An 18,641-nucleotide genomic window follows, 5' to 3' on the forward strand; every position below is an offset into this window, starting at 1 on the left:
CTCGATTCTCTGTCGCTGTTATACCTAGCTCTTAAAGTAGAGCTTTTATGGTTTTTAGCCGTAAGTTTTTGTATATACGTACTTGCTCCAGGACTTCTTTATTTATAGGTTTATTTCAATTTTAATCCTTATTGGATTAGGCTTTTTATGATTGTCTCTCCATAATTCTCTTTGAATTAGGAGCTTATGTCGGTCAGTCGCTCCAACTCACAAGAATGTAAACCAACGACTTATATTTAACCAATGATCGATGCTAAACCGATTGACAAATACGAATGGTCTATGTTGAGACTCTCTCACTAGTGCATGTTTGTCACTCCTATTTTTTCAACAGGTACATGATCACAGTGACTATTCGTCACTCTTTCTCTCTTAGCAGTGACATGATCATAGTGACCGTTCGTCACTCCTTTTCTCTTAGCAGTGACATGATCACAGTGACCGTTCGTCACTCCTTTTCTCTTAGCAGCGACATGACCGCAGCGACCGGATAGTGAATTAATTTCACCCAACAATAAAGATGGAACATTCCCTTACCAGAATGTATCTAGTGAGACCGTAGATTCTAAAGATCGTTCACTGTAGCTTCTATATATCTTTCAACGTAGATTATCAAAAATCAAGACACAAAAGGTAAGTTATATGGGACAACAATGGTGTCTGATATTATCGGAGTGGTCAAGGAAAGCGTGTTAAAAAGGATAGAATTTTTGATGAAGGAGACATGATGAGACACATAAACTCTAATGGAAACTAGACACAGAAACACACTTTGCAAGATATAGAAACCAAGAAATACACATGCCCCTGAACGACGATCAAGTTTGTGATTGGTGTAGGTAAGGTAAAGATGGGACATTCCCTTATCAAAATGTAGACACTGAGACCGTAGATTGTAAAGATCTTTCACTGTAGATTCTACAGGTCTTTCATTGTAGATTCTCAAGCAGCAAGACACAAAAGGTAGGTTACATGGGACAACAATGGTGTCTGGTATTTTTGGAGTGGTGGAAATAAGCGTTTTAAAAAGGAAAGAATGTTTTGTGGAGGAGACATGACGAGCACTTTACGCAAGATAGTAACCAAGAAACACACATGCCACTGAGCAAAGATGAAGTTTGTGATTGGTGTAGGTAAGGATGTTTCATTCCCTTACCAGAATGTGAGACTGAAGATTCTAAAGATCTTTCACTACTGTAGATTTTATAGATTTTTCACTGTAGATTCTAAAAAAGTGAAACACAAAAGGTATGGGATAGCGATGGTGTCTGAGATTTTCTGAGTGGTGGAGGAAAGTGTTTTAGAAAAGAATGAATTTTTGATGAAGGAGACATGATAAGACATATAAACTCTAGTGGGAACGGAACATAGAAACACACTTTGCGCAAGATAGAAACCAAGATATACACATGCCACTGAGCGACAATCAAGTTTGTGATGATTGGTGTAGGTAAGGATGGAACATTCCTTTACTAGAATGTATAATCTTTATTGTGTGCGTGTGTAAGATGTGATGTTTGTTGCGCTTTGGGCTTGCGTTAGTTCGTCGTTAGATGTGTGATGAATATAGTGAGCTTTAAAGTACAAACTCACTAAGTTCACCTCTCTCTCATTGTGGAAACTTTTATCTTCAGAAATGATAATGGTATCTGAACTTGAAACGATATCTTGCGCTTTTTAGTCAATACAAGTGACACAGTTTCCGGTAAGTAGGAGGCGGGTGTTGCACTAATCATCCTCCAATTATATCACATACACCAAAAAACCTAATTCAACTACAATCTTGAAAACGAAAAGCAAATTCTACTACTAATACGCTCGTATTCCTATTTACTTTAGATCAAAGATTGAACACAACCTATATACAACGCATCGACAGTACATATCCTTTGTAATCTACAACCCAGACATGTTTCTCATAGATGTTACATAGACAAACTATTTCCCATCGAAAAAGAAATGTAATGTAGACTGCGTCTGCTTGGATTTTTTTATGTTAGACTTACCTTTTCCTTGCTTTTTTCCTTGTTTCCCACAGCTTTGAACGTCTTGCAACATTTCAGAGTGCTTTTTTGGCTTTTCTGGAGCTGAGAATACCTCGTACTCTCGCTTCTTCTCACTCCTTCCTGATGACTTCTCCGCCAACCTTACTACGTCACTTCCCTTCGTGGTCTCGAAAGTTATAACCGTTTCATTTTCATTTCCTGATTTTTCTTGAGTAGCGTTATCCGGAAACTCAACCTGATTCATTGCCTCAATTTTAGTAAAGCGATGGCCTTGAGTCTCATGTTCCTCATTTGAGATTCTTTGGAGATCAAGGTTGCTCTCATCTGTTACTTTACTAAGAGCAGTCTTTATGGATTTTCCTTTTGTATCCTCCTCAACTTCATTTTTTACAGATTCGAGACGCAGTACAACAGCTGAGTTATCTTCCATCAATGGTTCTGCTTTCGCAATGTTTTGAAAACCCAGATTTTTGGCTTCATTGGATTTATCTATCTCCTCATCTAACTCCTCACTTTTCTTATTGCAGTTAGAAAAAAAGGCCTCGTCATAACCTTCAACCTTAGGTTTCTCTTTCAAATCAACTGGAGTATCTGCATCTGTCGATTTGGTTTCTCTGTCTCCTTCATCTGTATTGGGATGCTTTGCTGAGAAAAACTTTGAGATCAAGCTGTTTTGCGAAGCCTTTAGCGGTATCTGCAAGTGGCAGAATCCTTAAATACTTCTAAAGAATGATAATAAGCGTAAAAAGTGTACGAAAAACATAGCTTGCTTTAAGAGATTTGAGAGGGTTCCAAGTGAGAATATTTTTTTATCGCGATTTGAGATGCCGCTTAAGACCTTGAGTTGTAAACTAACAAAGGAAAACTGGTTAATCGTACCTGCTGAATACACTCTGGTCCATCAAAACATAATTTACCAATCGCAGAGGTTACTGGATACCATACCTGAAAGGTTAATCAGGTATCAGGTATGAAGAAAGAAATACCAGTATTACATAGACACGAAGAACTAAGTAAGTTTACCAAATCTGAGTTTTCATATGGTACAAGTAATGGCTTCAGATTCGACGTTGATGGACCATCTAACCATGTGTCGACTGACTCCTTGTCATTCAGAATAACTGGCATCCTGTCTTCAGTGAAAAACAAACAAACTCACATGTCAAGGAAAGTAATGAAAAGCTGTTGTCCTTATTAATCTAACACTACATCGTATAAACAGGTCTTTGTTCATCTCAGTTAAGATTCTGATGCAGTAGGCTAGAGTATACAATTGTATCGATTTGAAAGGAGTTTATCAAATTAGATGTAACAAGAAAACAGAAACAGTTCAATACTTGTGTAATACTTGAACTTCATATCTAAGTTAATGTGTTGGTTCGATCAAAGTTACTTTTGTACAATGAGGGATTCAAGCCAAGGGTCCATAAAAAGATATAAGAGGAATATAAATTATCCGATTGGACATGTTATGTGTTCCATTATGCCACTAAGAATCAGTAGGGAACATGAATAAGAAAACTGATTTCATTTGAGGGGTTGAAAAAAAAAATCTCACCCGCTATAGCTAATGTATTTATTACTCACCATGGAGCCAATCCAGGGCTGACGATGACGTGGTTGTCAAAATCGTGAAAGTGTCAAGTGTCTCACCTGCAAGCAAAAAGTAACTGTTAATTTCTAAATTCAAAGCGGGCAGGAGATTTAAGCTACCAAAAAGGACCAAAAACCAAAGATCGAATTCATCTCAAATGTCGCTTGGATTTTCCAGTACATAGACCTTAAGATTTCCTTAGTACATGCACCAGAGGCAGAGAATGATTATGCAGAGGTTAAAAGAGATGAAAACTGTAAGCAATTACTAGGTAGCAATTACAAAAGATTGAACTATCCAACATCTGCCAAAAGGTTACTGGGAAGTCTAAAAAATGTTTCATAATCAATAAATGCTTCAAAATGAATTTAGACAGAGCTTAAAAGAAAAAAGATGAACATTTCACCTCCTGAGTTCTGCCAAGAATCAAAAAGAGCAGCAAATACCAACGGCCTCCTATCGTTAAAATGAATGTAGTAGGGTTGCTTTTTAGAACCTTCCTTTTTCCACTCATAAAACCTTCAAAACGAATCTCAGTGTTAGTGTTTTTAATAATTTCAGAAGTTAGTTGAAAGTTTTTCCTAGTTTTGTGATCCCAAACCCATTGGCTCAACAGTCAACATTGATAAACGGTAGGCAGAGTATGAAGATATGAATATAACAGCAGATAAAATGGATCCAAACATTCACAAATGATATAATCCAACAGGTAAGAGAGTTTACTAAATAGAAATCTATTAAGAAACCATTGTTTTGGGGTTGTTCACAGAAACAAAAGTCAATAACAAGTTAACAACACTTCAGCCTTCAGATCACAGAGACAAAAGAGTAACCATGAAATTATAAAGACAGTAACATGGCTGAATAAAAACATTATTCTAAGCACCTTCGCACACAAATTGACCAGGGATTATAATTCTAAGCTTAGAAGAGATAATAAATACCCATCAACTGCAACAAGGCACCTATTCTTGGGAAGCAATCGACGAAAAGACGCTTTCTCAGCCACCGATTCAGACCGAGCATTGAACTGTAAAATATGTAATAAAATAATTTCACTAAATTATTTCCCCCAAACAAGAAACAAAATCCAAAAGAAAATTCCTAAAGCAGAAGTTGTAAAGTATACCATTTTAAAGAAGTCTGGCTTATCAGTTTTCTTAGTGAAACTGGGGACTAATCCCCACTTCATACAGTGGACAGCAATACCATCATTGTCTCTCCGCAGAACCGGCATATAAGTTCCCGGTGCAACATTGTAAGATGGACGATAACTGCTTTACAACAAATCAACAATGTTCAGACAGTCCAGTGGCTCAAAATGGAAATTAAAATCGACAAGAGAGAAAATACCGGTCGAGGTGTAGAAAACGGGCAGGAACGCCATGGCGATGAGACGCCCTTGGCACATCGTCAGGTCTCAAAGTACAGCGAGCCCTACCACACATCTTCCTAAGTTCGTCTGCAGAAGCAAACCCTAACTGGAACGGACAATTAGAGCACGCAATTGACGGATATGGCTGTTAAGCCCAGAAATGGAACTTACAGTAATCAACAGAAATGGAAGTTTAAGAGAAGGAAGACCTAGAGAGAACTAGAAAAGAGAAGGAGGGAGATTACGGCAACAACGACATAGAACCGTAATAGACAATGAGATAATGACGGCCTATTGGGCCATAAGCCCAGCAGTACTCAACTAAATATTCAACATAGCCCATTAATACGTTCTCTCTTATACGCTAATACTCGTGGATGCTAAAATCCCACACAAGTTAACACTTGTCCTTTAAAATATTAATTAAAAAATATTCCTCACGCCTAGGGTTGAAATTATTATCCGTATCTGGTCTTCGATCCGGTATTCGATCCTATCCGATCCGTAAAAATTAAATATTTGTAGAGTTCCGATCCGGATCCAGATAATGAAATTAAGTATTCGATTATTTCGAATACGGATCCGGATAATAGAAAATTTTGAAATCAGATATCTGTTATCCGTTTATTAAATATTTATTTATTTTGATAATATTTATTAAAATTTATATTACATGATAACACGTGAATATATAAAAATTGATAACACATGAATATATGAAAATTGATAACACATGAAAATTGATGACATGATCTAAAAGAGCATTCAATATGGGCTTGCAACGTGTATGTGTAATTTTTTGAATTGGAATTAAGATGAAGACTCTTATTTATAATGCAGCTTCCCCTTCTCAATTATCCAAGTTTGTCGATGTGGGACAAACCAAAAACCAAACTTTTTAAAAAATTGTCATGGATATTTATGGGCTTCAGTTCAAGATTTTTTAATCTATTTTCTTTTTTCAAGTGATTTAAATTTTATTTTCAAATTAAAAATATAATTAATTTTAATGCAAGTGAAAAAAATATGATATTGAATAGATTAAGAAGTTTCAAATAATCATATATAAAACTCCAACTAATAAAATTATAAACACACAAAAAATATTTAATAAATGATTAAAGAGATAAAAGTTATTAAAAATAATAATATAAAGAAAAGTTTCCACATAAAAATGTCATACATAGTTTTTTCTAAATAAAAAAAAAAGATGGAATCAATAAAATTGAAAAGTTAACAAGTATTATATTAGTAAAATTTACAAGAATTAAAAAAATATGAAGATCAAATAACAAATAAATATGCTTCTCTGATATTCAACGTATATTTATAGGTGAACTATTACGTTTTCATACAAAAATTAAAATAGTAGATTTTTAATCCCTTATTATCTTTTTTTTTTGTCAACAGCCTAAGTACCTACGAGGACATAGAAATCCAGTTTGGAGGTACTGAGTTTACATAGATCATGTCTTGAGGGTAGACTCGAACACTGCGTGCTAGGAGATCTGTCTTCATATTCTTCGCTCGTGGAATAAAGGATATAGAGAAGGAAGTGAAAACCCCTTTACTCCTCTCAAATTCTTCTAGGTGTAATCCAAACACTGGCCACTCCTCTGGTATAGACACCATCTTCACCAACTCGGAGCAGTCTGTGACGAACGCTACCTCCATCTTGTTGTTTGCTATCATACAATGCATCGCCCAAATGAGGGCTTCCAGCTCTGCATGTAGCGGAGATAAGCTTCGCCTGACATTTCTTGCACCCATAACAACCTCTGCATTGCCTTCTTTGCACGAATACCAACCTAAACCGGAAGCTTTTTCTGTTTCCGTCCAGGATCCATCAGTAAAACATCTCCATCCTGCATACTGCGTGATAACTCGATCCATAATTCCGATATTATTTCCAACCTGTTTCTCCTCCTTTTGTGCTTCGTTCCAGATACTTGCTTCTGTTTCCGCAATCTTCAAAGTTATTTGTGCATCTCTGTCAATATTTGAATAAACCTTATCTTTTCTTGCTTTCCAAATGTACCACAGGATCCATGCAAAATCTGTTGTTTTGTATTCCTGGGGGATTCTCCAAAATAGATGATCAAAATTTGCATAAACCGATGAGATTGGAAAGACATCCAAGGGTGTTGGGATCTTTGAGAGAGCCCAGATCTGCCTTGACGGAGGGCATTCAAATAGAATATGATTTGTGGTTTCTTCTTCCGTTCCACAACGAGCGCACAAAGTGTCACAGTTTATTCCTCGCTTCTTTATGTTTGCCAGTACTGGTAAACAGCCCGATAGTGCTTGCCAAATGAAATGTTTCAATTTTGGTGAGCACCGTAGTTTCCAGATGTGTGCCTGTAGTGGCTTTATCTCTGGACCATAGTAAATTTCCATACTGTCCTCTGATTTTTGTTGTTCTACCTGGTATCCAGATTTAACCGTATATCTACCTGATTTCGTGAAGTGCCATCCTAGTGTATCAGGTCGATAGACACGACTCGTGGGTATCCCGCGAATGATTTCCACATCTACTGGATCAATGATGGCACTAAGCAATTCTAGGTTCCAAGTTTGAGTGACCGGGTCAACCAGATGATTGACCATTAGATTTGGGTAGTAGTTAAACCCTTTACATGTGGCTGGCCTCGGGCGAGAAGCTGGTATCCAAGGGTCATTCCATACTGAGATCGAACACCCTGAGCCAACTCTTTTGATTAGTCCTGTTTGAACCAGAGGTCTAGCCGATATCATGCTCCGCCACCCATAAGAAGGGGTGTAAGAGCGAATATTATCCAGTGGATTTCCGTTTCGATAATATCTTCCTTTGAAGACCCTTGCAAATAAAGAGTCCGGTTTGTCCAATAATCGCCAGAATTGCTTTGCGAGTAGTGCCGTATTAAAGTCCTCTATTGATCGAAAACCCATACCCCCTGCGGTCTTATGTCGACACATTTTCTTCCAGGCTAACCAATGTATTCCTTTTTGTTGGCCGTTCGAGCTCCACCAATATCGGGCTGCTGCACTTATAAGTTTCGTTGTTATGGATTTCGGTAATCGAAAACATGACATGACAAATGTAGGCATTGCAGATGCCACTGACTTTATCAATACCTCCTTTCCCCCTTTAGATAAGAGTTTTGCTGTCGAACCATTTATTCTGTCTTGTTGTTTTTCCGCAACAAAATTGAAAATTTTTGTTTTGGCTCCCCCCAAGCTTTCAGGGAGGCCTAAATATTTTCCCATTCCTCCGATGTTATCAATTCCTGTAAGCCGTCTTAGCTCATCTTGAATTGCTACTGGGACTGTATGGCCAAATTGAATTGAAGATTTTTCAAAATTTATCTGTTGTCCAGAAACCGATTCATACTGTTTAAGTATTTGTAGAATTTTTTGGCATTCTTCCGTATTTGCTTTGCAGAAAAATAAACTATCATCCGCAAACAGTAGATGTGTAATAGCTGGGCTTGCTCTTGCTATTTTTAATCCGGTTAGAGTTTTGTCCATTTCTGCTTTTTTTATATTTGAGATTAGACCTTCCGTGCAAAGGATGAAAACATAAGGAGATAGCGGATCACCCTGGTGTAATCCCCTTTGTGGTTGTATCTGACCTCTAGGTTGACCATTCAGAAGGACCTTATATTGTACCGAAGTAATACACCACATCATCCAAGTAATCCATTTCTCCGCGAAGCCCATTTTCCTCAGTAAATTCTCAACGAATGACCACTCAACCCTATCATACGCCTTACTCATATCTGTTTTTATTGCCATATATTTTCCTTTACATGAGTTATTGGTTCGTAAACCATGGAACATCTCCTGCGCTATCAAGATATTATCTGAGATCAACCGCCCCGCCACAAAAGCCGATTGTGTTTCCGAGATAACCTTAGGCAACAATCTCTTAAGTCTTTGGCATAAAACCTTTGAGATAATTTTGTAGCTGACATTGCACAAGCTTATGGGTCGCAATTCTGTCATCCGCGTAGGTCGCTCCTTTTTTGGGATTAGACATATGTTTGTCACATTCAACCTCTTGTCAAAACTCCCCGTCTCTAGAAATTCATTTACCAAATGTACTATATCCGTCTTTACTATGTGCCAGGCCTTTTGAAAAAAGAGTGCTGTCATTCCATCTGGACCTGGCGCTTTTTCTGGATTCATCATAAAAACCGCTGCTTTTACTTCCTCCTCTGTAGCCTTTGCTGTTAGCATTTCATTTTGTTGTTCCGTGATCATTGGTGTAATTTCCTGGAGAGCCTGATCAAAATCCGTCGGATTAGTCGTAGTGAATAATCGTTCAAAATATTTAACCGCAATTTGCTCAACCCCTTTTTCTGTTAAAACCCAATCTCCTCCATCATTGTAGAGACCAATTATCCTGTTTGCTGCCCGTCGCTGTTTAACCTGCGCGTGATAAAATTTTGTGTTTCTATCCCCTACTGTTGCCCATTGGTTTCTACTTTTTTGCTGCCAATATATGTCTTCTTCTCGATATGCCTCCTTTAGTTTCTTTATTACTTCCGTTAATTCCTCCTCTGTTCGGTTATCATCAGTTTGTAGTTCCTCTAGGTCCTTTTGGAGATTATTTATTTTTTCTTTGCCAAATGGTAAAGTATTTTTCCTCCATTTGGAGATTTCTCGGCGACAATTGATGAGTTTTTCCACCACTGCCCCATTGCGTCCTGACAGGGGTATGTCCCATCCCTTTGAAATTGAGTCCATAAAGCCATCGCAACCAATCCATCGTTTATCAAACCAAAATTGTGTCCGTCTCTTCGGTATTTTGTCTTCGATTGTAGCAACTATTGGTCTATGGTCTGAGCCAATCATTGCTAGATATTCCACATACGATTGTGTAAAAAGATCATGCCAATGTTCATTTGCTAGTGCCCGGTCTAGTCTGCACCTGACAATCTTGGAATTCCGTCTTCCCCTCCATGACATTTGGTTTCCTAAACATGGGAATTCTATAAAACCACAGTCCCTTATCATTTGGTTAAATGACACAAAAGTAGAGGCACTTCGAAGATTTCCTCCTTGTTTTTCATGATTGCCACAAATTTCATTTAGATCTCCAATAATAAACCATGGTTCTGTCCTAGTTAGGCTTATCCGAGTCAGGCGTTCCCAAACCTGATCCCTTGATTTTGGCACCGGATCTCCATAAATAAAAGTCAAAAACACATTTTTTCCTTGTACCATTGCCTCAATATCAATTATCCTATTATTTGAGAATAAAATGTTGACATTAAAAGAATTATCATAGTATAAAGCAAGACCACCACTTGTACCATTCGGTTCTACCGTGTACAATTTATTATAACCAAAATGAAATTGAAACTTTTGCATAAAAGAAAAATCTTGTTTTGTTTCTGAAAGAAATAATAATTCAGGTCGGTGTTTCTTCCAAATCTCCCTAAGGTAGCTTATTGTCCAATGACTTCCGACCCCTTGGCAGTTCCAGCTAAGTACTCTCATCTACTACCTCCGATGTTGGCTTCTGCTCCATACTCGGGAGTGATGGTCCCTTAAAAGCAGTTGTTGTTGCTCCTTCCCCTTTCCGGTTAATGTTTTTACCCACATGTTTCTTCCGAGGAGATACCAGTGCCTGCACCAGGCGCTTCTTAGAGCCGCCAACTAACTGGTTGGTGGTTTTTTTGAGTATCTTCTTCTTCCCCTCTACCTTATTTGCTTCCGCCATAACTTCCTTATCATCCTCAACCACTTTTTCTGTTTCACATGCCTTTATCTCTGTACTCTCCTTTCCTACCTCCCCTCTCTCTCCTTTTTCCACCAAGAAATGTTCATCACTTAGCATCTGTTGCGATGCCTCCAATTCCATATCCAAGAACAGTCCCTGCATTTGTGTTCCTTCCATCTCCAAAATATTGTCCGTAAGACCAAGATTTGTAACCTCAATATCAGCATCCGTCATTAGCTCATTTATCATATCGGCTGCACCAGTCATATCGGTTGTAACTCCTTCCCGCTGGTCTCTAAAAGTATTGACCATCGCTTCATGCTCCACTAAGGTTTCATCCTCAAACGTTAAACTTTTCCTCACCATCTTGTTTGGTTTTCCACCACCGTCAGTCATCTCTTTCTCCATCTGCTTAACCACCTCTCCATCCTCCAGAGAATCCTCGATCGCATCTGCGTGGGATGACTTCTTGGTATCAGCAATCTCCTGTACCACTTCCGCTGGTTTCTCTGTACCCGGCATTGATGATGACGCCGCTTGTGTCGCATTCCTTTCTCCTGTGGGAACATATCCTGATGCCTTGTACGATCGGTTATGTCCCTCATTATACCTCCACTCCATTCTCCCTTTCCTTTGTGTATTTCCCTCTTCCGCATGATTTGATTTTTCCTCTTCTTTGGCCTCATAGTTCTTCCCTTTTCCTTTGTACTGATTGTAGCTAGAAACCCCGTAACTTCCATTTTTGCCTGCATCCTTAGTTCCTTTACTTCCATAGGTCACCGCCGTTTTGTAAGATGCTCCACCAGTCCCTTGCGTGGGTCATCAAATCGATCCTCTCCTGATTTTTGTTCGCCAAAAACCGCATTTGTAGGGCACTTTTGCTGGTCATGACATAAACTGAGGCATGTCCGACAATATCCAAATAGCCTTTCATACCTCAAGTAGACTGTTGTCTCTTCACCGCTATGGAATTCCACCAGTGTCTCAAAGCACAATGGCTTGAAGCCATCGATGACAACCTGAATTTTCCCTTCATCTAGGTTCACTGCTTTGACATCCCCAATCCCTTTCCCAATGGTGCGAAAAGTTAGATCCGCCCAGAAATGAAGTGGAACTCCGATGACCCTGACCCAGAACTTGATCTGCGATGGGTAACTTGGATCCACAATGGGTGACCACCTCACTAATGACAGCATCCAATAGTCAAAATGAAATGGCTCCATCTTCATAACCTCTTTGATGTCCTCCTCTCTGTCGAAATCAAATTGAAATCGACCAAGACCCAGGTCAGCACCCGCAACTCTATCCTCCATCTTCCATATCCTTGGTAGCATGTACAAGAGTGCTTTCATATCTTGCATTTGGGGATTCATGCATCGACCAATCAGTGTTTTTGCATAGGCTTCGATCAACTTGGTGTTGTCGAAATGTGGCACCGTGATTCTCATTCTCTTCTGAGAGACCGAACTTTGTGATCCCGACCCTTGGTGTTTAAGCAAATTGCTTTGAGACATTGCCTTAACCGCTATTGAAAAACCGTGTGTTGGAGAGAAAAGAGAAAAATATTTGGAGGAGTTTGTGTGATGTAAATCATTACGATCTCCCCCTGCTCTTATATCCCTTCGCTTGCACAAAGCAAATCTCATAGGTGGAGCCAAATCCTCGATTTGATATAGTGTATTCCAAACATAGATCCCAGATTGTTCCCAAATATTCCACTTAGTATTCCGATTGCGACACACCGTCTGTATCTGATCGAGATTCCGGCTTCTATACATAGTCAAAATAATCGATTTAGTTCCAGTGCAGATCCGGCAATCATATACCGAGAAATCATGTGTTACCCAAATCTCTTCCTGCGCTGATCCTTTGTGATTTGGGATGCTGACTTTTAATTGTGGATCTCTCCACATCTTCTGAAGAGATTCCTCTTTCCTGTCCGATCTGGGAATCACAGATCCCATTTCCAAAAAAACTTTCCTCCATCGGGTCCTTACATTACAGAGATTATGACATACCCATATGGTCCGTATAAGTGCCGAAATTACCGAGATCAACCGTGAGTAAACTTCCTTGCTGGATCGCATGCTAAATCTCCAGAGTCATGGTAATATATAATCCCTTATTATCTTGGGAGAAAAATTAGACTATTTGGCACACCCTGTATAAAAGAGATTACAAATAATGTATCATCAAGAAGAAATCGAAGAAAATTTAAATATATTAAATGCAAAAACATTGATAGTAAACATAAATTCAATACAAAATTTTAAAAATATACTATTTAAATATAAATTAAAACAAAACCTGCGCATACGCGCTGGTTCTCTCCTAGTTATAACAATAAATCATTTATTTTGAGTACAAACGTGTAGAAAGTTAAACAAATATTGACGAAATTTGATTTGTATTGATAATCGAAATGTATACAGGTTTATCTCAAAGTGCTGGATTTATGGAGAAAGTTCAAAGAGCATAGTTGTAAATTATAGCACAAAATCAGATGTCTAAAAATAGGTTGAGTGTTTTTCTATGGCACTTTTCGAGGTCAAAACTGTCACTACGTATCTTGGGACCCTTCGTAGTTCGTACTACGTCTCATCTGTGATCTCCGGGATTACTCTTAACTATTTGAGAGTATATGTAAGATTCCGATCTTTGGTTAACAAAAACTGGTATGTATCTGTTTTTTTAATTCTAGTTTAAGTTGATTTAATTATCTTTCTGATATATTCTAGAGATAAAATCTTTCTTTTTTGTAATTTTATTATCGTCCTTTTTTTAATAATATCAAATCTTCATTTTTTTTTCTTATTATTTTATTTATTTACAGAGACAGATACATGTATATTCTTTTTAGAGAACCCTAAACCTTAGCCTCCTTCTTTTTCGTCTCTCTCGTCACCTTTCTCTTCCCTAGCTGCTGCTGCCTTGCATGAAATTTTTCCGGCCAGCCGTGAGGAGCCATGCAATGATCTACATATCAATGGCATGCGCTGAGTCTTAACTTTTTGGAAAGCCCAAGTTTGTCCACATCAAAGATTCTTACCAGAAGTTATCACTATTTTCTTGTCGGGTATTAGTTCTGCCTAAAGAAGAAGAAAGGAGGAAAGGGTGTATTGCAACTTCAACCAGAAAGGCAAAAGTGAGGACTTGTTGCCCCTCACCCTTTTTTTCAATATGAGTTTTAATTGTAGTTAGGCTTTTCTTTAACTGAAGCGGTATATGAATACTAGGGTTTATAGACTTGATTAGAATTGATGAAATGGATGTTGTGTTAATGATTGATGTTTTCTGGTTGCTTGTGAGACAAGTAATGAATATACACTTACGATTAATGAAATCCTAGAATATGAAATCTTGTTTGATAACCTATTTTTATGTTCTATTGTTACAACTTGATATTGAGTTTTGCGCTAAATGAAAATTGATATTAGCTGAGGAATGTTAATGGAAACAATTGCTTGAGCTTGTTTTAAGATTAGAATTTTGTATAGTTCATTCTCGTATTGTTGAATGTTGAACCATGGGCCTCCTGAAGACTCCATTACTCACAGAGTAATCTCCATTACTCAATCCTCCTTCTTCTCTTGTTCTTTCCAGCTTAGATGAATCAGCTTATGTTTATGTTTTTGTTGTTACGTGGGTGTTTTCCTGGTGATCCTGTGTTATCACCAAGGGACCAAACAAGGTGGCTAACCGAATGGGGTTAGACCACCAACCTAACATGCTCGATTCCTTGGTTTTTTAGGAAGCATGTGATAGCACTACAAAAAAAAAGTGTGTTTTATATCATTTATTGTATATATTTGCATCAGTTATAAGTGATTTAAAAAAAAATTACATCACTTAATTAAGTGACTCTGAAAGTGGTGATGCAAATACTTAACATCAGTTATTAAAATATTTGCATTGATTCTTATAATCGATCTTAATCTATTATATAATGAGAGAGTTTTCTCTCCATCTAGACTATCCACATCAGCAAACTCATAAAGCTTAACATTTAAGTATATTTAAAGTATACATTTAATAAATATATCAATGTTTGTTATTAATATATTTAGTATAAATTAAATTAAATTTAAAAAATTATAGTATAAATAAAAAATAAGTGATAATTAGATATTAATAATTAAAAACATTGTAATACTAACTGGATTAAAATATATATATATTCTTAAAAATGATAAATTATTAAATGGAAAAATGTTTAAAAATGACGATAATTAAAAAAAGCAAAAATAATGAAAAATAATAAGAATAATAGAAGGAAGAAGGAAAATCAAAATACAAAAATAGAAGATGTTAAAAAGATGAAAAATAATAGAAATTAAAGACCATTAAGAGGAATAAGGAAAAAAAAAAGAACACAAAGCTGATGAAAAAGAATTTTGAAAAATATGAAAACAAAGAAAGAAAGAGAACAGAAGATAAAGATATCAAAATATGAAAATATGAAAATGGAGAAGAAGAAAAAAATTAACAAAAATAGATAAATATGATGTTTAAATTTCAAAAATTTGTAAGAATAAATGATTAAAAATTATTACTGCGCAACGTGTAGAGCATAAACAAAAAAAAATAATTTTAATACTGTAATAAAAATAACACAATAGTGACAGATAAAATATAAAAGTACATGAAATAAAAAAAATTAACAGAAATTAATAACATAATTAAGAAATTTTTTTATTATATACAAACACTAATAAGGATTGTACAATATAAATATAGAAAAAAACTATTAAACTATAAAAAAATTATCAAACAAATTATTTTTTTTAAAAAACATATAAATATGTAAAACACATAAAATTATAAAATAAAATGCGCGCGAAGCGCGGACTCAACCCTAGTATGTATAAATTACAAAAAGCGATGCTAAAATTTACATCATTTAATACAATTGATGTTAATATTTGTTACAGTTATAATAAGTGATGTCAAAAGTTTGTATAATTTATCAATAACTGATGTTAAAATTGTAAATATATCGTTTCTAGATAGTTAACATTAAAATTAGTAGTTTACATAATTAATTGTAATTGTGTTTGTTGAACAAAAAAAGTTATAATCATGTTTTTATACCAATTAACCATAAACCGATCAATAATTATGTTCGGTTATACTGAAAATCTATTGGTTGGCAAGTGTAATATTAACCAAATATAATAATAAGATTTATTAAATTTATAGAGGACTTCGTTTTATAAGGATCCTCCCGGATCTCACTTTCTACTACAATGGATGTGGGACTTCTTTCCCTTTCATTTCTTTATTTAATTATTTATTTATTTTTTGTTTAGCATCAGTTTTTTATTGATGTAAACTTTATATGATTTATTTAAATGATACTAACAAAAATTATTAAATAAATCATTTATTTAACTGATGTGAATTTATGTTGTTGTATCAATTTTGTTTAAATGATGTAAACTAGTAAAAATTTGTATCAGTTTTATTTAATCATTTTTAAACTAGCAATGCAATAACTATCATAAATGATGTTAAATTATATATTTTATATCATTTATGAATAAGTAATTCAAAATAATATCATTTTGATTTTGTGATACTATTTAACTGATGCAATATAACATTTTTTGTAGTGTAGGGATGTTACAACTTGGTATCAAAGCCCAAAATTAGATCACTCTAGCTTTGTTCTAGAGGAGTTACACCTGTGTTTAATAAATGTTTGCAAAAAATATTTTTTTCCTAAAAGTCTTTTAAAACATTTCTAAAACCTAGAACAATAACAACTTATAGACGTTAATCTAATAGGTGTTTATTAATTTCATTTTTCCCTTCTTTCAGATTTGGATTCAGGACCTGGGAGACAACATGGAAAAGAGTCACACCTCTCGCTTGTAGGTTGAGTTCCGAAAGAACCAGTATATGTAACACCTCGCTCGATTCCTTGGTTTTTTAGGAAGCCTGTGATAGCACTACAAAAAAAGTGTGTTTTATATCATTTATTGTATATATTTGCATCAGTTATAAGTGATTTAAAAAAATTTACATCACTTAAATAAGTGACTCTGAAAGTGGTGATGCAAATACTTAACATCAGTTATTAAAATATTTGCATTGATTCTTATAATCGATCTTAATCTATTATATAATGAGAGAGTTTTCTCTCCATCTAGACTATCCACATCAGCAAACTCATAAAGCTTAACATTTAAGTATATTTAAAGTATGCATTTAATAAATATATCAATGTTTGTTATTAATATATTTAGTATAAATTAAATTAAATTTAAAAAATTATAGTATAAATAAAAAATAAGTGATAATTAGATATTAATAATTAAAAACATTGTAATAGTAACTGGATTAAAAATATATATATATTCTTAAAAATGATAAATTATTAAATGGAAAAAATGTTTAAAAATGACGATAATTAAAAAAAAGCAAAAATAATGAAAAATAATAAGAATAATAGAAGGAAGAAGAAAAATCAAAATACAAAAATAGAAGATGTTAAAAAGATGAAAAATAATAGAAATTAAAGACCATTAAGAGGAATAAGGAAAAAAAAAAGAACACAAAGCTGATGAAAAAGAATTTTGAAAAATATGAAAACAAAGAAAGAAAGAGAACAGAAGATAAAGATATGAAAATATGAAAATATGAAAATGGAGAAGAAGAAAAAAATTAACAAAAATAGATAAATATGATGTTTAAATTTCAAAAATTTGTAAGAATAAATGATTAAAAATTATTACTGCGCAACGTGTAGAGCATAAACAAAAAAAAATAATTTTAATACTGTAATAAAAATCACACAATAGTGACAGACAAAATATAAAAGTACATGAAATAAAAAAAATTAACAGAAATTAATAACATAATTAAGAAATTTTTTTATTATATACAAACACTAATAAGGATTGTACAATATAAATATAGAAAAAAACTATTAAACTATAAAAAAATTATCAAACAAATTATTTTTTTTAAAAAACATATAAATATGTAAAACACATAAAATTATAAAATAAAATGCGCGCAAAGCACGGACTCAACCCTAGTATGTATAAATTACAAAAAGCGATGCTAAAATTTACATCATTTAATACAATTGATGTTAATATTTGTTACAGTTATAATAAGTGATGTCAAAAGTTTGTATAATTTATCAATAACTGATGTTAAAATTGTAAATATATCGTTTCTAGATAGTTAACATTAAAATTATTAGTTTACATAATTAATTGTAATTGTGTTTGTTGAACAAAAAAAGTTATAATCATGTTTTTATACCAATTAACTATAAACTGATCAATAATTATGTTCGGTTATACTGAAAATCTATTGGTTGGCAAGTGTAATATTAACCAAATATAATAATAAGATTTATTAAATTTATAGAGGACTTCATTTTATAAGGTTCCTTCCGTATCTCACTCTCTACTACAATGAATGTGGGACTTCTTTCCCTTTCATTTCTTTATTTAATTATTTATTTATTTTTTGTTTAGCATCAGTTTTTTATTGATGTAAACTTTATATGATTTATTTAAATGATACTAACAAAAATTATTAAATAAATCATTTATTTAACTGATGTGAATTTATGTTGTTGTATCAATTTTGTTTAAATGATGTAAACTAGTAAAAATTTGTAGCAGTTTTATTTAATCGATGTTAAACTAGCAATGCAATAATTATCATAAATGATGTTATATTATACATTTTATATCATTTATGAATAAGTAATTCAAAATAATATCATTTTGATTTTGTGATACTATTTAACTGATGCAATATAACATTTTTTGTAGTGTAGGGATGTTACAACTTGGTATCAAAGCCCAAAATTAGATCACTCTAGCTTCGTTCTAGAGGAGTTGCGCCTGTGTTTAATAAATGTTTGCAAAAATATTTTTTTCCTAAAAATCTTTTAAAAAATTTCTAAAACCTAGAACAATAACAACTTATAGACAT

The 18,641-nt window shown here is 34.4% G+C and overlaps 1 protein-coding gene across 2 annotated transcripts; it reads right to left on the bottom strand.

The window, feature by feature from the left end:
• Nucleotides 1-1,683: 1,683 nt before the first annotated feature.
• Nucleotides 1,684-5,545, bottom strand: LOC18020399 (putative peptidase YMR114C). Of its 2 annotated transcripts, none has more exons than XM_024157321.1 (8): nucleotides 4,954-5,545; nucleotides 4,730-4,877; nucleotides 4,545-4,630; nucleotides 4,007-4,119; nucleotides 3,594-3,659; nucleotides 3,030-3,139; nucleotides 2,886-2,951; nucleotides 1,684-2,700 (listed from the first exon to the last, which is right to left on the bottom strand). In XM_024157321.1, exons 1-8 carry the CDS (start codon nucleotides 5,046-5,048, stop codon nucleotides 1,939-1,941), a joined length of 1,446 nt encoding a protein of 481 aa, XP_024013089.1. In that variant the 5' UTR covers nucleotides 5,049-5,545; the 3' UTR covers nucleotides 1,684-1,938. The 2 variants fall into 2 exon arrangements, with proteins under 2 accessions (XP_024013089.1, XP_006403078.1); XM_006403015.2 differs by having other exon boundaries at nucleotides 1,685-2,700; nucleotides 4,730-4,874; nucleotides 4,954-5,543.
• Nucleotides 5,546-18,641: the final 13,096 nt, after the last annotated feature.

The sequence above is a fragment of the Eutrema salsugineum genome, unplaced genomic scaffold (assembly GCF_000478725.1).
Source record: "Eutrema salsugineum unplaced genomic scaffold, Eutsalg1_0 scaffold_18, whole genome shotgun sequence".
Classification (NCBI taxonomy): Eukaryota; Viridiplantae; Streptophyta; class Magnoliopsida; order Brassicales; family Brassicaceae; genus Eutrema; species Eutrema salsugineum.